Genomic DNA, 22535 nt, shown 5'->3' with positions numbered 1-22535 from the left:
GTGCTCTGATTCTCAGTATGTTATATTGAGATGATGGACAGAGAATTGCAGTGGTTGCCTTCTGCTGCAAGAATATCCAAGCTGAGAGYTGTTTTAGAGTAAAATGTCATCTTCAGTTATTTCCAGATTAATGTTGTCAGCAATGTTTTATAGACACTTTCAGCTATGTTTARTTTGATAAGCTCTTCCATCAACATCTGAGATGCATCTTGGTTCCTGCAAATCACAGGTAGGAAAGGTTGGGGCCATTAGGGACTGTCACACTATTACTTAGTTTCTAAAGTCTTTGTCTGCAGCACACTGGACCACCAGAGCTTTGCTCAGACATCTTTTTCCATCCTAACATTATATGTTTTTAAAAGCAAATTTTACTTTGAAAAGAATGTTCTTCTGGAACTTTAGATACATATTTCTTTGTTCCTTCTCTCCTTTGCTGTTAAACTTTTGACATCAAAGAACAGGCAAATACTGAAAAATGCTCCCTTTTAGAGAAATCTCTCAGCAGTGAACAGAGGAGAAAAACTGCCTCAATTGTTCTTTTTTGGGCAGGCAATAGAGTTTTGAGTTTGGATCAGTGCTTCTTTCTGACCTCCTCTCCACCCAGATTTAATTCTAGTGGAACCTTCCACAATATACTTTTGAAATGGCAAGGTAAGTGTCTTGAATGTTTTGCCACCCAGTACAGTGAAATCTCCTCTATGAATAGCAGCTTTTTAATCAGAAAGAAGTTAAGTATCTTCTTGAAGTCTTTCTCTCCCCCTAAAGTTGGGGGAGAGGGCAGGAGAAAGAGCTGTTATTCGTTTGCAGCTTTTCAAAGGAACTTTTTTTCCCTCAAGTGAAAAGCATAGCATTACTTGGGTAGATCTTTTTGTGCTTCTGTTGTAATTTTTAGATAACAAGATGTCATCCAGAAAATCCAGTTCAAGAGGCTGGAATTGTCATGATAATCGAACTTGGTCTGGTCTTTGTAGTCTTGGGTTTCTAGAATTGACTGATAAACCAGAAGTCTTGGCTTGTATTTCTCTGACCTATTTTCTTAACTGTCACTGAGATTTTTTTCTTATTTTTCTAATGCTTTCTAAGCACKGTTCCTGTTACATTAAAAAGAACTTTGGGAAGGTGCAGTGTAGGACAGCTTGGAAATGCTTGGTTCTTCCTCAGTATTGTATGTATCAGAGATTTGAACTACTCTGCAGAGCTAAACTTACTTTTCAGTCCTACATGGCATCTTGCATGATAGATGTCCTTTAGTTGGAGATCCCTGGGTCTTGAGTGTGGATTTTTTTTTTTCTCCCCCAATACTCTGTTCCTGTTCTGTAGGTCAAGGGTTTTGCAGGAGACAGAAGGGTTTCTTTTCCAATCTTGCTAAGAAAAGTCRTTCCTTTTTTGTAGTGCTTCATGAGAGGTGATGCTACAGCACTTACTCAAAAAGAATTAGGCTCGTACAGAAAAGTTGTAGTTTTATCTAGTTATTTAAAGAATCATCAAGATTTCTTCAGGTCAARTCTGTCTTGCTGGCAGGAAGATGGTGCTCCCTGTTTGTCATTTCATTGAAACTGATGAGAACTTAAGGTTTCTAAATTGTGTTTGGCTGGATAGATTCAGGTAGTCATTTATCAGGCATTCAAGGCTTCAAATAAACGTGTTCATTCAAAGTACACACACAACACTAAAATCTGTAGCAGCACTGGGGGTCAGAGAAAGCAAGCTTCCTTGGTTGAAATGCAGTCTGAAAAATATCATGGTCTTCTGTGACCATCACCATTAAAATGAACTAGTAAGGTATTTTAGACTACTCTGTTATCTTGTGAAGGTATTCTCCCTTAGGAACTACTGAAAAACTTGATTTGTTTGAAACAAAGCTGTTATTTATCTGTCTGCCAACCAGAGAAGCTTTGTGAAATGGGGAATATCTGGTATCGCATTTCTTTTCTCATAGCTGTTTGTTTGTTTGTTTGTTTTTGTTTTTTCTCTCCTCATATGGACCCTGTGTGACATGAACAAAAAGACTAATTGAACTCTCTCTGTTATTCCAGTCTGCCACTAGGAAACAAAACAACAAAAATCCTAAAATAGATATGTCAACAAACTGGAGATATTCCCACRGTGAACTAAATGACTCTTTTTGAAAAAATACATAATATTGATGCATACTTTTACTATTTTGGTGACTCACATATTAGCATAAAAACTAGTTGCAATTTGGGGGTACTTTTATACACTTCAGGGAGTCAGGAGATGAATGATTCAATAATTTTGTCACTTTCATGAAGTGATTTACTCTCACTGCTCACTAGAGGGTAGGCTTGGAATTATAATAAATGTTTTACAGTGATATTGCAGTAGATGTGCGGCCCATACCATGTAGAAAAAGAAAAGAGAATATTGCTGAGTGATAATAATTTCTAATATCCRTAAAAAGGAACTGGATTTTCTATTAAAGACTTTTTTTTCCATATACAGGTGGAAAGGTTTTTGTGTGTRTTGGCTTTTTTGATCAGTTTTTGGTTGATAGATTTAAGATTTTCACTGAAAGCATCTAACATGTGAGTATTGTGGATACTAGTACTGTTCCAGATATATTAGGTTACGTGTTCTCTGACTTTTTGTTTAAGTAACAGAATAGCAAAATAAAAGGAATCTTGCATCACATTATTTTCTTTAGTAATAGCATCCTGAACATGCAAAATCTGAGAGAAAGAGAGGAAGAATGAGGAGGCGTATTAATTCTTATGGCTAAARGGACAAAAGTATTTGTTTGTAAAAGTAAGTCTCGTGGATGATCAGTTTTGTGTGGTTTTAGTTGTAGCTGAAAATATATTTTATATCTGGTAATTGCTGTGTGCATGTACTTARTTAATTACTAGCACATATGCAGATAGATGTCATAGCATATTTGTGTGGTCAAATCTGTTTCACCTCTGAGCAGCACTCAGAATTGTTTTATTTCAGTCAACTTAGCAAAATACTGTATGTATGTGACATACTGAACAGCAGCTTCTGTAATAAGGTTCAAGTTCATCTCYGTTAATTTTCTGTTGTACCGAACTATAACGAAGGTAGTGATTGTTCTGCTTGAGCTGTAAAACTTGGAAATACTGAGTGAGTGTTCTCTGTCTCTTTCTTGCTCTTGCTTTTTCACTCATAACATGATGTACCTAAAATGGCATCATTTTAGGCTCTTTGACAGAAATGTATTTTAAGAAATCAAGTCTGTTAGTTAACTTGCAGAATTTTGGATGCCATAACTAATGGGGTTTACTCAGACAGCATTTTATCTTCTTGCAGATTGTATTTCATCTCTCACAGTTGTGGTATTGAAGTGCTGAACCATAATTTCGTTTGTTTATGTGGCTTATTCATTTTTGCTCTTTTGGGAAAGATCTGTGGGAAATTTAATTATTTAGTTGCTGTGTTCTGAAGCTGTAATGGGAGCAATGTTGAGAAGATTGCACTGATGTTTGATCAGAAAATGGTGGATGTTGCAGGGTTTATTTTTACAAATTTATTTACATAGTGTATAAGACTGACCTTGAGAAAGTTCTTGCTCACTGGCGTGTGTGCTGGAGTAGAGTGCCACGCTGGAATGCTGTTATGTCGCAGAGGAAAGAGCAGGCTGTTTGCATAATGTTGTCATTTTYGCTTAGGCTGTCATATCTGTTCTCCCTGTGGTGGCATGCAATTGTTATCTGAGCGAGGAAAGAAGAAAGCGAATATTCTTGCAACTCAGAATAGAAGAATAATAGTAACAGCGATTTTACTGCTTGTCCTGGAGTTGCTCACAGATTGCACATTATATCCTCCGTTGAGGTTCTTTCATCTCTTAGAAGTAAAAAGCCTCTGCTGGATTTAAATAAATAAATCACTTTTAATGAAACAGGCAAAAAATTGTAGTGCTAGACTGTAAAATAAGCTTACTTTTCTCTTTCACTAAATGATATGATCTAACCTAATCCATTGGTTTATTACTGCATTTTTTCTATGCTGCCTGGTTGCACTATCTGGCAGTWAAATACAATAATAGTATTCAGAATTTTCACAGCATATTTTTTGAATGTTCATGGGACTGTGAAGTAGAAAACCCTTTGGAAATTCCGTGAGTTACCAGTAAATAGAGAATAATTTAGAGTTATGTTTAGAAAAGAGGTGGCATATTCTGATAGGTTTAAGTTGTATGTAATTTTAGGATATTACTAAAAGATATTTTTAATAGAAATGAAATATCTAACAGTCTGATTAATAAAGGTAGTACAACTCTGTGTATATGTTTGGTTCGCACCACTGAATTGTATGACTTGTTCTCCTGCAGCACCTACAGTCCTAGCATTATTGCTGTTGTATGATCTTATATCAATTATGCTCTGATTCTTGTTCTGTGATTGTTTTATCTCTTCTGTATTTGTCTGAACCAACTACCTTTTGCGTCCAGGATTCATAGATAGATATGTTCCTGTAATGGACTTGCTTGGTAGTATACTGCTTTTTTGCCTTTTTTTTTCTTTTTTTCTTTTTCCATGCTAAGCTGATGATTGTAGTAGCTAGGTTTCCACTTCACAATAGGATTCAAGACCAGTGTGATACTTTAAAAAATACTTAATTGTATGTGAAGCTCCTTTAAAGCCTTTTGCTTAAGGGCATGTGGCTGAAAGAACCTCTTCTAAAGTGCCAACTTCAAACAGCTGATAGTTAAATATCCTATATGGAATTTGACATGCTAAGGATATATATATTTTATTTTATTTTATTTTATTTTTTCTTTTCTTTCAGACTTTGACTTCAGTGTACCAGGTTCTATGAAACTTCATAATCTTATCTCTAAGCTGAAGAAGTGGATCAAAATTCTAGAGGCAAAAACTAAACAGCTTCCAAAATTCTTCCTCATAGAGGAAAAGTGTCGTTTTCTAAGTAATTTTTCAGCTCAAACTGCAGAAGTAGAGATACCTGGAGAATTCCTTATGCCAAAGCCAACACATTATTACATCAAAATCGCAAGGTAAACTATTACTGGGGAAAGGATAATTGTAATTCTGAAAATTGAGAAGAAAATCGAAGCCTCTCCCATCTACTCTGTGCAAAAGTAGATATACTAAATATTTCATTTTATTTAAACTACATATCTAAACTCATATTTCATTGTGACATTTTGGTATAGTACCTTTAGTTTTTACTTAATTCTGTTCTGGTAATTTTACGTTGTCTCACTAGGCAACTGTACTGTTTCTTACATGAAAATTATAGTTGGATTTCTTTTATGTTGTAAATTGACAGTATTTCCTTTATTGTAGCCCGCAGAATAGCCAACTGTTCTTCAGAATAGTGATCAAGATCTGATGTAATGATTAATTTTGTTCAAGAACCATGCTTAAAAAAAAAAGAGAGAGAGGACACAGGCTTTTTGACTACAAAAAAGAAACCTTGGGTTATTTGGATAATAGAGTTGTGCATTGTAAATCAGTTACACTGCTTTATATAGTTGTGGGATTTTTTTGGTTTTTTTAATATGTCCTAATTTAATGTCACAAGGGATCAGCTCAGGTGCTTTAATCCCTCTTTCTTCCTAATAGGTTTATGCCCAGAGTGGAGATAGTTCAGAAGCACAACACTGCAGCCAGAAGACTCTACATCCGAGGCCATAATGGAAAGATTTACCCATATCTGGTAATGAATGATGCTTGCCTGACAGAGTCTCGTAGAGAAGAGCGGGTGTTACAACTCCTTCGCCTTTTGAACCCCTGTTTAGAGAAAAGGAAGGAAACCACAAAAAGACATTTATTTTTCACAGGTACTGCAAAGAGATTCATGGTATTTTAAAATATATGTTATATTCAAAGTTTATAATTGCCAAATTTGTTTGAGGGCCACCAATCACTAATACTGAAATTTTTGATTCAAAATTCACATTAAATTCACATGTCTAGGTGATATGGGCTTTTCTGGCTCCWCTCTAAAGAAGGAAAGTAGATGTATGTGATTTAGGGTGTTTTTAGAAGAGGTTACAAACGTCAATTATGGTTCAGTCATGGAAAGTTCAGTCATGAATGACAGTGTATAAAGTGGGGCATGCCCACTGGATCTTCTGCTATTGAGGGGGATGCATATGCTTTAGAATAAACGCTTCAAGACAACTGGGGAGGGGAGAACAAAACATACTGGGATTTCCCCTAGTATGTGAATATTTGATTTCTTTTACCTTTTCCATATAACCTTGAAGAAGAAGAAAGATTTTTCTTTTTTTTCCTAAAGCTTTAAATTTGATAGATGGTTTCTGAATTACCCAAGTGAGAACATACTTTATATAGAAATCTGTGGTGACGTTTACTTTCAGGAATATATACTGACTAGTTAGTTGTTGCCAAATAATATCCATTCGTAGTCTAGATATTGGACACGAGCCTTTTGTTGAATATACTTTTATGATCCTGTATAAGGTTGCTTGGTTTGGAGAGTGCACTTTGCCAACAGCACCACCTGGCAGTGCTTGAACAAAACAGAATTAACAAACATAGTGTTAGAGAGGCTTTAGCAAGGAGAGGTAAGATTAGTTCCAATACGKTTTTTGTGTATAAATTGCCAAAATATTAATGCACTTAAAAGGTCACGTATTTAAACATTTCAAAACAGAAATGGTGAATTAACTGAACCTACAGTCTTAATTCTTTCTCTTTGCTTGTACATCATGACTGTTTCATGTGTGGATTGCAAATAATTCACTCATGAAATTAACTTCTGAGAAATACAGAGAATACCAGTCTTCATTTGGCAACATACTTGGTCTGCTTATGATTCAAATACTAATATAAATTCAGTGACTTTGAACAGTTAATTTCTGTTGTTTTCCAGATACTTAAGTAGTTGGTAAGTTCCAGCTTATGGCTTATAACTTCATATTAATATATAAATACTGTTCATTTCAGAAGGTCATTGAATCACTTATTAACTTCAAATAAACAAGTTCTGTACATTGAGCTAGTCACTTCCAATAAGCCTTGGCTGGTGAGTGGGTAAGGGAAGCCTTAAGTTAAGACACTAAGACAAAGCTGCTGCTTTTCTGTTGTCCTTTTTAAAAGTGCTGAGCTCTCATTAAAAAAAATAGTTTTATCAGTTTCTCCTTTTTGTGCTCATAGTATCTATTGACATGAAGTCGCTGTCATGAGCTTAGGTGGCTAGGTGGTACAGGCTGCACTTAGCTAGAAATGCAAAATTGAGATCAAATTTTAAGAAGACAAACATACAATCCAAAGTATTGGTTATAACAGAAAGCAAATGTAGTATCTCTATATGCGTGAAAACCATTTCATGTCATTCTCATTCCAAAATAACAGAAATACAGTAGACAAAGCCTTGAAAGATACAATAGAAAAAGCCACTGCACTTAAATATATCATCTATAACATGATCAATCAAGTAATGTGTTGTCCTTCAAAGAGCTGTTTTTAAACTACAGTTTTTTTGGAAGATTCTGTACCTTGTTACACRATAAAATTTAAAACAACTTGCAGATCACTACTGCCGAAGGTTAATGGAAGAAGTCCAGAAGAACTAGCTCATTAAGACCACTTCTTTCTTAGAATGCATTTTCTTTTTTAAGACTGAAGAAATTACAACAAACTATTTAAATGCATTTCAACAACTTATCACTGTATTCTGAGACTAATTTTTACAACTTCTGAAGGAAATGATGAGAGAACAGGTTTGCTGGTAACCAGAGATCAATGTTGAGCAGTGCAAGTAGTGGCACTGGAAAAGCTGGCTATGGAAAGAACTGTGTTCTTTCTTGACATTGGGGAGATGCAAATATCTGTTGAGTGTCACTGAAAGTATAAATTGGGTTTTTGCAAGATAACTTACTGCACCTCAGGTGAAAACTCAGTGGCTCTAAATTTTCTTCCTTTTGAACTGCATCTTCCTTCTGTTATTTTTAGTGTCATTTAAACACCTGTCCTTCAAGTATCTTCAAGTTTCTCTCAGTATTTGTGGATCACTTCAGATATTCTGACCGCAGTAGTTTTGTTCTTCAGGGTCATTTTTACTGAAATGACACCAATGTTATGTAATCAGATGCTACAAACCCCTGTGGGAACAATAATGAATGCTCAATTTTTGCTGAGATAGTTGAGATGTTTCTATCCAGTTAAAATAAAAATTCTCCTCTCATTTTCTTTTTAACTGAGCTTGTGAATTTGTTGTGAGTATAGTAATAACAATTTTCACTCAGTATGCTTCAGCTGATTATCACAGAAGTGTTTTAAGGGCTGATACTTGCATGATGATTCTTCTCTTAGTGTTTGGATGATGGATTAACTGTTTTGTTTTGTTCTCTCTCCCCCTCCCCCGGTCCTCCCTTCACCTTCTCAAATTATCCCTAGTCCCTCGTGTTGTGGCAGTTTCTCCACAGATGCGTTTGGTTGAAGACAATCCCTCTTCTCTTTCCCTGGTGGAGATCTACAAGCAACGCTGTGCCAAGAAAGGCATTGAGCATGACAACCCTATTTCTCGTTACTATGACAGGCTGGCAACGGTCCAAGCACGAGGGACTCAAGCTAGCCATCAGGTATCAGAATATATAATGAATTTTATTCAGACTTTCTTCTTAAAAGTTCTACTATATTGTCCCCCTGCYGGCTCCATCAGATACAAGACATACATATTTTACAGAGGTGATGTTTTGATTTTTTGTTTGTTTGTTTTTTGCTTCATAGATTCCTGGGAACTTTTCTCTCATTGGTATTTTAGATAATCTTGGAAAACCTCAAAAAGGTGCATCTGTTCTACTTAGGTTGTTAGGGGTAACTGCAACTGAAAAAAGACCAGGGTTTGATTGCTTTTTGGCCCTTTATTTTTACATGAATAGGTACAGCTGGGTATGCGATGGAGGCCTCCTCATGTTCCTGTAACGTATCTCTGAAAACTGGCAGTGCATTCATTTCACCCAAGTCAAGTAGAAGCAGTCTACTAATCTCATGCTAGTAAATGATACTTGTGGGAAAGTACAAAATTCCTTCTCAATGTAATCTCCATGAAATATCCAATTCTGATAAATTTATTTTACATTTTTTATCTTAAGGTTAATGCAAATTCTCACACAAAATGCCAATCCTATTTAAAATACRCCTATTAGAAATAAACGATATATCATTTAGATATACATTAGATTTAGGCATCATTTGGAGAAGCAATCTTTTCAGGCTTTCCCTGTTACAAAATAAACCAAAGTGTTACATAACACCTGTTTCTATTTCGAGAATGTTTCCTTCAGGTTATGAAACTGTCTTTAACAGACATTTAATTGAAGTCAGTATGACTATCATTCTTTCTGGTACCACAGAACAGATCCTAACTTTATTTCTTTTTCTAATTAATTAGGCCGGTATATGCTACAGTAGTTAAATATCATAGATTGCAGATGTTTAAAGCCAGGGAAAAACTGTTGCACAATATCCATTTACGTAAGCAGACAAAGGTATCTCTCAGCTTTTGTCTGTCTGTTTTTTTGAGGTAACTTTGCTGTAATAAGGTAGTAAATGAATTGTTTTACCCAGAGTGTTTCTCATCTCCTCTAAGAAAAATATCTGCCACCTTCTTCCGTTAAACTAGCTGGTATACAAAGAAACCACAAAAAATGCATCTTTAGGGTCCTGTCTGTGTAGATCACATTTCAAAACTTGCCATGATTTTTTTTTTAATGAAACACCTTCCAATAAAATCTGTCAAATCGTTGCTGTATCTGTCTGCATATTTTCTTATGTCTCTTGTTTCCTTGTGCTACTTACAGACTGCTTACATCTGATAATGATTAGTAAACTGAGGCTGCTATTAATCTTTTTTTCTAGGAATGGGGGAGGGAGATGCAGCTATGAAAATAACTTATATCACTGTTGTATCTGTATTTTCCTCACTAACCTGTTAGTATGAGGAACCTTTTTGATTTCTTCTTAAGGGCTTAATCCAAAGCCCTTTGAAACAAGTAGGAGTTAAGCTGGCCCCCAAAACAACCTTTCAGCTTTGGATTTGTGAGTGATGTTTACATTTTTCAATAAGGAAAGGAGATTTTTCAATGAGGAGACATTATGTACTTTAAAGTGGAAAAATGCAAATTGGGTTGCTCATAACCTCACGTACAATGTTCAGTATATTGATGCTGTGACATACAATGGGGTTGGTGGAAATAAGTTTTATAAGTAACCTGTATAAATATTAGGACTTAAAATAGAAGATTTTAATTTATTGCTGTGGAATGTGTATCTAGGTGGATTGAAGCTAGAAAACAGTGAAGTTTGTTGCATTAGTTTGCCGTGAGGAAGTGCAGCAGGGCAATGTGTTGAATGTCACTTTAGTACGCTTATTTTCTTGGAAGATTTGAGTAGAAGATACTTCAGTCAGGCTATATAACATTTCAGGCTCAGGTTTTATCTCATGCTTGTTTGYGGATCTCTTATGCCCTTATGAAAAYAGCTAATTTGATTTTATTAAAATAGTCTTTTGAGATAAATTTTCAAATACTTTGTAGCTATGCAAAGAATAGACTTAAAAMATATTTGAGTTTGTATTGGCAAATAGGTCAGAAAACAGTGTTGGACTGAATGTGCCCAAGTTCAGAATCGTGATGTATACAGCATTTGAAGAGAAATTTGGTAGTTGGATTTTGTCATATTTGCCTATTGCTGAACAATGTGTTATTAAAAATAATCTCTTTTAACTGATATTTTTCTTATGCAGGTTCTTCGAGATATACTTAAAGAAGTTCAGAGTAACATGGTGCCTCGCAGTATGCTTAAAGAGTGGGCTTTACATACATTCCCAAATGCTACAGATTACTGGACATTTCGAAAGATGTTTACTATTCAGTTAGCCCTAATTGGCTTTGCAGAATTCATCTTTCACTTAAATAGACTCAACCCTGAAATGCTGCAGATTGCCCAGGTATGCTTTAGTTTGTTCTAGATGCATGCTGTCTTCTTTTGATCAAATGGAAATTTAGACTTTTGAAATGAGTCAAAATGTACAGTAATTTGACATTTGTAATTAACAATGCATTTCAGTAGGTTTTTCAGTTAATTATATGATTGCACATCATGTAGATAGTAATTTAAATTGCCATCAGTGGATGTCAACTCTAACTTCTCTGGTAAAAATACGAGAATTTAGAACTTTGTAAAATCATTTTTAGATACTGGAACTGTTCATGTAAATATCTGAAAAGCCTCTGTTTAGTCTTTCTTGAAATATATTACTTTGGATATATCTGACTGTCAGACAGTTACATTTAAAATATATTTCTGAGTTTCATTTTCCAAGAGGGGAGTTTTCATTTTCAATTGCCTTTTTTTTTTTTTTTTTTTTTTTTTTTTTTTTTTTTTCCTTCCTCTCTCTCTCTCTCTCCTTTTCTCCTTGTCCTGTTTTGGGCATTGGCATCCTGTTAAGCTGCAACTCCTATTAGCAGTGTTTTTCTTTCCTTTTTTTTTTTTCCTTCCTCCTGTTTTAACAAACATTTAAAATGAGGCTTGTCACCTTAGTAGAGGGCTATGCAGAAAGGACTATACAATATATAGCAATTAAGACTCTTTAATACCCATTCTGCAGCGACGGCTTTTGGATGCTTACCCAGAGTGAACAATGCACTGCTTTGTTGGGATGCATACAGAATGAAGATTTGTGTTTCTTTGTGACTGCTTATAGACCATTGCTACAAAACAATCTGTTCCTTAAGGTTGATACTGTGATAGCCTGTATTTAGTAAGGTTTTTGGACACACATTTTGAGAGAAGTATATACCTGACCTTCTACATGCATTTAGTTTTTCTCTTTTTTGCTCAAAGGCTGTTTGAGAAACGAGTAAAAAGCTATTTCAGTAAATTAGGTTTCAAAAAGAATCATWTTTCTGTCTTAGATAGCTTCTATATTTTTTTCAAAGACGATATAAGCAAAATGGAAATAATAGATTACTCATTCATTCATCTTAAAGAATGACTTGTAACCATTTGTGCTCTAAGTATTAACAGTAAACAAAAATTCATTCTCCTTTGGCTTCATTAATGAAAATCTGTTCCTTTAATTTCTTTTGTGTGTCTTGCTTTTAAATCCAGGATACTGGCAAGCTAAACGTAGCTTACTTTCGCTTTGACATTAACGATGCTACTGGTGATTTGGATGCCAATCGTCCAGTTCCATTCCGGCTCACACCAAACATTTCTGAATTTCTTACCACCATTGGGGTATCTGGTCCGCTGACTGCATCAATGATTGCAGTAGCTCGCTGCTTTGCACAGCCAAACTTCAAGGTCTGTATTCTTTTTGAAAGGTAGTTTGCATGCATGTTATGTTCAGCAGTTCATGAAACTAAATAGCATTTTATTGGTTAAACTAGAAACTGAACAATCCATATTTTAAGTTTTTTAAATCTTCCCTCAAGATCATTAAAAAGGCCAGCTGAAATCTCTGTAATTTGCCTCTATTTGGAAAGGAGGAAAATAGGTATAATTCTATTCTTAATTTAATTTTTTGTCCAAGCATATTAACTCTGGCTGATTGTTTCAATGCTGYTTCAATGCCTTATAAATCCTTACAAATTCTGGCAGTGGTAAATGGTAATATGGCAAATGCAACATCATTTAGAATCCTTATAATATACTGTGACTAGGAATGTGTCTTGGCCCTTTGTTAAGAGCAGAATGCTAAAGATATATTGTTACTTTGATGTATTCTAGCTCTTAGCAGGGTGTAGTTTTCTAAAGAAATTGTCTAACTTCCTTTTAAATTCTAATGCTTTCCAGAAATGAGGCATCTTGCACTCAGGCAGCAATTTGAACCAGAAAGACATTACACAGAACATACTGTAGCTATAGTGTGAGTTACTTTTTAAAAAAAGGAAATTTTTCTTTATCCATAATACAGAATGCTGTGTTAGATTTTTTTCATAATACATCAGCCTACCTTTCTAAGCCACATCTCTACATGCAAACGAGTTTTCAGATGTAGCATGTAAATTCGACATCTGAATGTTCCACATCACCCGATCAAATTTGCCATATTGATTTATTGCAGATCGGAGCACAGATGTCCCATTTATTCTTTTTGGAATTATGAGTGCCCAGCACTCAATTCAGACGTATGGACATTATTGCTTTAGATGATTCTGGACTTAAATTTAACTTTTTCTTCATAAATCTTTTTTTTGCAGATGCCTGTAAACATATTTAATAAGTGTATGCATATGTTGGCCTAATCTCTGTGTATGTTGTGAAATGTTTCTTTATGTGCAAACAATAAATTTAACTCAGGGTYGGGGGGAGTCACAGATTTAATGGAATCACTTAAAAAATAGAATATATATGACTTCATTCGTCTATGAAGATCTTAGTATACTTTATAGTTCATGTGATACTTCATTTCTGTAGGGGATATTGTGTTGTGTTTTCATAATGAGAACTTCTTATGAAAAAAAAAAAAAAAAACCCTTGAGAGGAAATAATAAACAGTTGGAAGCTACAGTCATCTTGAAAAGGCTGAGATTGCAGAGAAGGACCAAAAGTGTCAAAATGCTGTTGATTACAATTTAGTTAAATCTGTAATTCCTCATGGTTCTTTGGATTAAACATAATTGTCTGATTTTTTTCCGTATAGGTTGATGGCATCCTAAAAACGGTGCTACGGGATGAAATAATTGCTTGGCACAAAAAAACACAAGAGGATACTTCCTCTCCACTCTCAGCAGCTGGGCAACCCGAAAATATGGACAGCCAGCAGCTGGTTTCACTAGTTCAGAAAGCTGTTACTGCTATCATGACTCGACTTCATAATCTTGCTCAGTTTGAAGGAGGAGAAAGCAAAGTCAACACTCTCGTAGCAGCTGCAAATAGCTTGGATAATCTCTGTCGTATGGATCCTGCCTGGCATCCCTGGCTGTAACTTGAAATTTTCAATAGCTTTTTTTTGCTGCTGTTTGTGCTGTGAGCTGTATATTCTGTTAAGAAAATGTGAAGAAATCTTTTCAAACCATGGCTTACCTGTCACACTGCATTTTGTCAGTCTTCATTTTAATCGTGTTTACAGGAATATAACAGTTTTACTGTTTTTAATTAATCTCATGAGGTGATACCTCATGTTTCAGAAAAGGCTGTTTAATATACAACAGCTTCACAAATAGCTTAAAATGAAGGGAGGAGACTTAAATAATGTACAGAAAAATCCTATTTTATGATGAGGACTATAAAACTAACACTGATTTAGGATTTGCCATTCCTAGTAATCTACAGGATATAAAGTTTTTATACAATGATAATTATATAGAAAAAAAACAGTATTCCCTGTTACTGAATTTTACTTCGTGAAATTTTACTTAATCACTGTCCCTTCATTATACCAAATTGAAGGCACAAATAAGTACTCTATGTTTGCTTTCAGAAATTTACATGAGCAAAGTTGGCTTGTACAGAGAATTTTGTACCAAATGTATAGAGGTAACTTTGTTAGGCACTGAGAAAATGATGATCAAATTGTGCTAGCTTTTCTTGGAGCACAAGCTGTGTACAGTGAAAGCATAAGCCATGTAGGGTATTTGGTTTAGCTGTGGACAGTGTTGGGGGGAGTTTATAAAAAGGATGGAAGAAGTCATCCATTGATACATGTATTTGAGTGTAACAGATACAAAAGCAAACACTTACAAAGTTATCTCTGATTTTTTTTTTTATGTTTAGAATCTGTTATTACAATAGCTTCTCAGAATGAATTGTATCTTTGTAATTTAAGAAAAGACCAGTTTATTGTTTCACTTGAGTCTTTTGGTTGTGTTAGCATTTTTATAAAACTTCAGTGTTGAGAATGTTAAATTTGTACAGAGTGATTTTTTCAAAATAAATATTTTGTAAAACTCTCCATAGTGGTCATTTTATTTAGAAAAATTGTGTATAATACTACATCAATAAAATATAAAAGACCCAGAAGTAGGTGTACTCCTTGATAAATGAAAACGGCCTGAATACAGTCATTACCTTCTAGTATTAATAGACATGCATTTTTTTCTCTGATTTATGCTGTTGAACTTTTTGCTTCTAAGAAGACTTGCAAATAGGAACTATGTTGAAAGAATTTCTTATCATACACAATGTACAGTCTTTCCTGCTGGCCAGTCAATTAACATGTTAACCATCTGTCTCTAAAAGTTGCTCTTTAGTCGGAACGGTCTGTTTCATGTCTGCTAGAAACACAATTTTCAAGTAATTGTTCAGCAGTCAAGACTATAGCTGGAGGTGAACCGTGCTGGGGAACTTCTGCCGCTATTCCCGCAGAAACAAAGAGCTTGTTTGGGGGAGCTTTGGTTTCTCTCTCTTTCTCTCTCTCGCTCTCTTTTTTCTTTTTTTTTCTTTTTAGCATCATCAATGAGTTCTTTAGAGACTTTGAAATAACATGAGGCCTAATCTGAGTTAATCATCACCGTTCAGGCAGCAGGAACATCTAAGAGCGGCTTTCCAAGATCTGCACGACCAGGGCTTGCAGTACGTGTGAACGTAGCCAAGCCGTGACTAAAAGCAAAGCAACGTGCGCTTTCCATAGGTGCCTCTCCGAGCGTCGCAGAAAGATCTGTTCCTTTAGCAGAACCAGCCAAGTGACCCGGACTGGAGGGTGAGCATGCTGCAGCTAACGCGTCTCCCTCTGTTACCCACCTTACAAAACCGTGCTGCGCTCGCTGCCTCCCTGCACGCCTACSTGCGCATCACGCGTGCACACGCGCGCGGACACACGCAGGTGTAATTTGCAGCCATGAATATAAATACGAACTTGCAGTTGTTTAGCTGAGGTGATGGCTTTAAACCCTGAAGGCTGAGTTTGAACGCTCCCGCTCTGCGTCTGGCTGGGCGAGTTCGCTCTGTCCGGTCAGGCAGTGACCTGGTATCGCTCGCTCAGTCTCCATTGCTGTAGTGGGCACGAAACCTTTGATACACAGTACACAGTACTTTGCTGTATCTTAATTATACATAAGTATCACAATGTATGTCAACTAAACATAATACATAGAATCATGTATAGTTTTGCCAGGTTGATTTCTGATTTTACTAAATCGTAACAAATACAGATAGTATTAGAAATGAAGCTACACTGCACTCCAACTTCAATACACTTTTTTTGCCTCAGGATATAACTATAATATAGGAGGAAAAATAAAATGTCATTTTGAAAATGGAAATTCAAATATTACTGACTTGTAAATGAAAAGGAAGGCTTTACCCTTAACTCTCAGAAATGACRAGTAGGAAAAATGTCATTTTTTTTTAAGAGGAAAAGCCTGGGAAAAAAAAATGAACATTCCATTTTTTTCTACAAAATACAGTACAACACAATATTAAGGAACAACAACAAATGTAGCTTATTCAATGCAGAATTGTAATAATTTAATCCTTGAAGTTTTGGAATCAAAAACTAATTGGAAATAATTGTTCTCTAGCTTAAACCGCACYGGTAGTAATATGTGCTGCATTTTCTCTACAGTTATTTCATTTGGAGGGTATTTCTCATCCAAGTTTGTTTTCGGTTCTTTCCCAGGTGAGAGAGATGGACTGCATCTTTGCCCGGCTGAGCCACTACTGCCTTCCCTGTGAGTTGAACTGAGGGCCCTGGCAAGGGCAGCRGGACTCTTGCCGAGTGAGTCCCGACTTTCCCAGCCGTTCACCTGCTCGCTCCCTAGATGCGGAAGCAGCGGGTGAGGTCCAGCAGATGCTTACCAAGTGGTGAGCAGCCGGCCCTCTAAGGTTAAAAAAAAGAGTGGTAACCAACTTGTTCACCTTGAGCCACAGGCAGGCGATAACAGATAGGCTGGTCGCTTTATGGACTTGCGATGCAGGCGTTTATATCAAGAGGATCAAGTCTTTCTGTTTAACATAGTTCTCATGTATATAAAAAGATTTACTGTGGCCCGAGCTAGGGGGGATTTTGGCTAGGATGGCATGTCTATTCTGTCTCACCAGATGTTTTTTATTCTAGATTATGGCTCCATTTGCTTTTATGATGAATAAAGCTGTGGCCCAGTTATTCCCACGCTTGGTTTGTGTGCTCTTTGTTATGTATCTCGGACAGAAGCAATAGATTGAGTCAYGCTATATGTCATTATTTACAAGTGAAAGCCCAAATACTGGAGTGATAAGGACTGTATAAAAATCTGGAAAACAAACGTATCCTTTTTGGCAAAGACTTGCCTCCTCATCAGAATCATGTTGGCAAGAAGAATCTGACCTTTCTTCTTAYAAAACATAAGACTTCCTGCATGTGCCACAACGTACTCTGTATGCAGTCATTCACAACTAAGCTTAGTGCTTTTATGACTTGAAGGGAATTGTTGGCTGCTTCGTWTTCAAGATTTTAATGATCGTAGCTGTGAAATTTAGCATGTGCTACATCAGAGGAGAGGAAGTATTTTTCTTAATTGTTTGCATGTCTTAGATATGTGTGAGAAAGAAGACTACAGTCCCTGAAAGATCATCAGATAATTCAGCCATCAAATAACTCAGCCTCTTTTCTGTTCATGATAGAACTTATGATGGAAAAATGAGAATAGAAATTACATGGACAGTAACATTTGTTCCCTTTGTGTGACTTACCTTCTGCTTATGCAAATGTACTTCTAAAAGAAAACATGAGGTGCAAGGAAATAGGACTAATATGGAAAAGACAGTTATTCCAGTGAGGTCTGCGATAGTGTTAACATGCAAGCACTTGAATTTTTTTCATAAATGTTTGTTATAGGTTTACCTTATTTTGTGAGAAGGCTTATACAGCTTTCACCCAGAATTTTATCACTGGCAACAAGTAACCCATGAAAGCTTTTAGTTACATGTGAATATTCTTCAGATTTCAGAGGACATTTTCTGACATACCTTATATGATCAGCAATTGTCCACTATTCRGTAACCTGTTTGACACATAGCACAGTAAACTGAGTTTCTGGTTATGTTTAAGAACAAGTTACATGTCTGTATTCAATTTTTCATGGTTATAGATAGGGATTCCCTTTGGCCCTGTATCTCAGGTGTATGCTCAACATAGATCTTGCTGAGCAAATACTTAAAAGTGAAATACATTGTCAGTTCACTCTAAATATTCCCTTCAAGGTTTCTTCTCTCACATTAGACATTGTACAAAAACCTATGTTGGAAAAGAATTGCTACTCTTCAAAATCGAGAACTTCAGAATTAAGAGCGATGAAGATTAAAATAGTCTCTGAAACTGTGGGCATGGATGTGGAGTATTCTTTAAATTCATCCTATTCCCCCCACCCCCCCCCGTAGATTCCTGGACAGGGTATGTTTGATCTTCATGACAGTAACTAATGACAAGTCCTTCACACCCAAACTCTGCCAACCCTATTTCAAGTATATGTATGTGAAACACATAGGGAAATACATGTTTTTTTCCAAATAAAAGGTCCTGACTTTTTTAAAYGTATATGAAATGGCCCATTTTAGCAGGCCTGTGTGTATTCTGCTGAACTGCCATCTAACAAAAGAAACAAAACAAAAATAACAGTATCAGAAAATCTGTTTCATGCAGTCACTTAGTGTAAGAAAAACTGTGTCAAATAGTTTGAAGTTTAGCAAAGTCCAAGCAATTTTAATTAGATTCTGACAAGGGAAGGAATCAGGCAGTCTTATTACTACCAGGTCCCTCTGTAATATATATGAGAAATCTTACTTCAGCCACTAAGGAAACATATATCACTATGAATTTAAATGAAAATTAGTCATTTTCATATTAAGCGATATTTGTAATGGATGCAAGTGAATATAAGCTTCATTTTCCTGTGAATGGGCTGTCCAGGTGTTGTCAGATACGTGAATTGCCAAGGATGTTATGGATTCTGCTGTGCCAACTCCAGGAGTGTTCCTGAGCTAAAGCTGCTCTTAGGYGGGTGAAACTGTATGTAACACTTTGAACAGAAAATGTCTCACGTATATGCTAAAAAACTCCCATTTTGTGGTAGAGACGAATAATTGGTTTGTTTTGCTGCTGCTTTGTAGATGCTGCTAGGTGCAAATCCAAGCCTGCTAAAGACAGAGCTCAGTTATCCTCTATTTTCATGACTTTCAGGTTTTGCGGGGTGACATCTTTGCCCCTGAACTCGCGGGATTAGAGACCTCCTGCCGTACAGCTCCCGGAGAGCCAGGAGCCCCAGCCGTGGAGGACGGGAAGCACGTCAGCAGCGCAGGAGCGCCGCGAGTTGGGGTGAAGTGGGCTTCGTGGTACGTCGCTCTAGTGTCGGAAATACTAGGAACTAAACAGAACTTTTGTCATGAAATACCTTTTTTAAAAAAAAAAGTGACCTAAGGAATTTACATAGTCAATGAACAGTTGTCACGTTTGTCAAATTATACTGTATTTTTTCKGTCTCCTGTTCTTCGTAACCACGTTTGGCTCTGTATTAGGCAACGACTGTGCAGCTTAACCGTTTACTGTCAACCCTCGAGCAGAGGATCGGAATCACTTTGCGTACATAACCTGCGGTCCAACCCAAAATTGGTTGGCACTGGTTGGGTGTTTGAGTCCGCCCTGCGAAACYGGTGAGTCGCTTTACTCTCCTGTGACCAGGCTGTCCGGGAGCTGTCAGAAAGCGAGATTCGTTGCTGCTGGCAGAGGATGACTCAAAGCGTTTCAGCAGCAGACAAAGAAAACTCTGTTTCGTGGTGGCAGTAGAATAAAGTTGCCTTTCAGGCTCCGATCTGTTTCAAATATGATGCGTGAAATGTTCTTTTGCGGTGTAGAAACCTATTCAGACAGACACTTGCAGAAGCTTTTAATCAGCTCAGTGTGGGTGCGTTTCACATTCAAAAGGTTCAAGCGAGCACATGTAAAACAACTGGTTTATTATATGCGATTTGTTGTCATTCATCCAATATGCCAGTGTCCTGCGTGTAAACACGCGCAGTGACTTTAGCAAACAGTGACACGGGAATTTCTTTCGAGGGAGGTGTCAAGGTGGCGAAATCTTGGGGAAAAAAAAAATCGCCTGTGAACCTCCTAGCTKAGACTCTCCTGCCTTGACTGCGGCCTTTTCGTTCGCTGTAAAACAGCGCTGCCTCTCCCCGAGAGCGCAGGGAAAGACGAGCTGGAGGAGACGCTGCGCCTGGCTCGACCGCGCTGCGCAGACCCCTCTGGGGGCAGCACCCCCACCCCATAGCGGAGCCGGGGGGCAGCAGGAAGCAAAAAAAAAAAAATCACGGAGAAAAAAGAGGGAGAAGCCAGGAGCGGCTGGGAAGAYGCGCTGAGGTGGCGGCCCCGGCCCCGGGCTGCGCGGCGAGGCGCTGAGCCCTGCGCGGCGGGGCCGGGGAGCCCGGGTAGGGAGCGGGCAGCAGCGGCCTTCGGCTGGAGCGGAGCTCGCGAGAGGGCGGAAGAGCTGCTTTGTGTTTATTTTCTGTCAATACCCAAATCAGTAATTAAACGTTTATGTTAACTGGCGATAAGTTAAGTGAAGTTCCCCGAGCTGAGACTGTTTTGCCTGCCAGGCGTTCTGGCGAACGTCTTTAGCCGCCGTGGTCGACTCCCCGTGACTCCGCGGCCGGGTCCTGCGCAGCCCCGACGTTGGAGACGCTGTCGTGGAGGCTCTGCAAGGGAGATTTTGCTTCTGCAAAACACAGGGATTTTTTTCCCTTTAGGTGATGTCCCCCCCACCCTGACCCTATTGTAGCATATAGTTACCCTGCTCTCGGAAAGTTTTTTTTTCTTTTCTGTAAGCAGTAAAGCTCGTCCTGACCTCGTGCAGTGCTGAAGGATCTCCTCATGCTTCTCACGAGGAGCGAGGCGCCAACCCCGCTGTCAGGTGGCGTTTCGGCTGGCTCACGACGGTCTGCCGCGGCTGCGGTTCCGCGAGAGGAGCCGTAACCCGGGGCACGCTCTCGTCCCTGCCCCGTAGTCCAGCCGCGTAGCCCTGGGTTTACGAGACCCTTTGGGCAGAAGCTGTTAATTTCYCATCATATTGAGCACCGTGAACATCTTTAGCACTTTGTGCAAACACATAACTTGCTGTTTTATCAGCAGCAGTTGGGTTTCTCAGAGGAATGCTTTTAAYCRTCCAGGAAAGTTGACCAGTGTATTRAAGTGCCGGTAAGAGCCCCTTTCCAATCCACCTGACTCTTTGTGTTTCTGAATGTGGCACAAATACATATTATTTTTTGRTAAGATACTGGCTTTGGCCTTTAAAGTTTGGTGTGCCTGAGGCTCTGATGACCAGCTCACCCTTGCTGTCTGCTGTCTAATTATATATTTTTKTAAGGAAAGGATATTTGACCAGTCTCTACGATGCTGTCAGAACTGTACCTTAATCAACYGCTGCTTGTCCTCGGTCCAACCTCCATGAGCCTTTACTTTGCCAGCTATATTAAAGARGCTTTTTCAGTCTGTTATCTGAGAAAGGACAGAGACCTTTGCAGGCTCTTTGTATCTCTTGGTACCAACGCATTAATTATTGTCTCCCTCTACTCCTTGCTGCTGTTTGTTAGGAACCGGCATTAAAGAATCTATTCTGCTCATTCAGCAGGAATTCTCATCAGTAGCAATTCACAAACCACTTTAGAAAGGGTCAGCATTGCTTAACCGTCACTTGAAGCAATACAAATGGCACAGAACTTTTAATTGAGGTCCAATGGTGTCACTGAAATTGTGTTTCGTTGTGTAATAGCTGTCCCCATCCCTTTCTTTAAAAAATAGCAATCATTGCAAAAAGAAAGATGCTATTTAAGAGGCTTTAAATTAAATGCATGCATTAATTTAAAGGTTGTATTTTTTTAACTTCTCATGAAGTCAGCGTTGTATTTTCTTTCCTTTTTTTTAGCTTGAAAATGTGRGGGACCACTCTTCATCTTTTGAGGTTCTGCAGAGGACTGGTGGTTAGAGCTTCCGGATTCCTCATTCAGCTCCTCAGCGGTACGCTCTCCTGGTACGAAGTAAGTGRAGAAAATTGGTCAGATAATTAAAGAACACAGGGCATGTAAAATATGTTTAYGTTGTAGCCCGTAGGTGAAAGGCTTTGTTTTTAGTTAAAATATTTTCTTATTCAGGTACTACAGTCTGGATGGCCYGATCTCAATTTTGCTGTAGTTAAATAAGTTTTGAGACACCTTTGTGGAACTGTATCTAATATCCTGTGATCTCTCCCAGCCCCTTGCTGCCTCCCTCCCTTTTCCTACGCATACTCAGGAACAGTTGGCAGATCCTAAATATATGCATGTGCACAGGTATATGGGGGATGACAAGATCTTGCTAAAAAGAAAGTGGGATATATTAAGTTGCTTTGCAGGCTACATCTGCTTTCTGGATGTGTAGCTAGATGCATACTGTGTGAGATACATTGCTCTTGCGTTTTAGATGTTTTTGGAGAGACTAAACTTTTTCTGGTACTGGGTCTAAGCTCCAGGTGGAAGTGCTGGGTGGAGGCGTGGAGCTCTCGCGGTCCAGAAGCAATACGCAGTTAAAGCATGTTGCCGATATTGTGGTTTGTAACTGTGACTGTGTTATCTGTAGACAGATATGCCTAGAGGAAAGAGAAGTGTATGAGT

At 37.7% G+C, this 22535-nt stretch overlaps 1 protein-coding gene across 4 annotated transcripts in view; it reads left to right on the top strand.

Annotated features, from left to right (window-relative positions):
• TRRAP (transformation/transcription domain associated protein) overlaps positions 1-14871 on the top strand; it is a 100176-nt gene extending 85305 nt beyond the window's left edge. For all 4 annotated transcript variants that reach the window (XM_085301679.1, XM_085301660.1, XM_085301670.1 and 1 more), the window contains exons 65-70: positions 4768-4993; positions 5565-5782; positions 8367-8551; positions 10717-10920; positions 12084-12278; positions 13621-14871. In XM_085301679.1, the coding sequence (XP_085157805.1) occupies positions 4768-4993; positions 5565-5782; positions 8367-8551; positions 10717-10920; positions 12084-12278; positions 13621-13905 (1313 nt within the window). In that variant the 3' untranslated portion in view covers positions 13906-14871. The remainder of the gene's footprint in view (positions 1-4767; positions 4994-5564; positions 5783-8366; positions 8552-10716; positions 10921-12083; positions 12279-13620) is intronic.
• Positions 14872-22535: the final 7664 nt, after the last annotated feature.

The sequence above is a fragment of the Rhea americana genome, unplaced genomic scaffold (assembly GCF_003343005.1).
Source record: "Rhea americana isolate MKP2758 unplaced genomic scaffold, rheAme1 scaffold_10, whole genome shotgun sequence".
Taxonomy (NCBI): domain Eukaryota; kingdom Metazoa; phylum Chordata; class Aves; order Rheiformes; family Rheidae; genus Rhea; species Rhea americana.
This window is presented reverse-complemented; position numbering and strand designations above follow the sequence as displayed.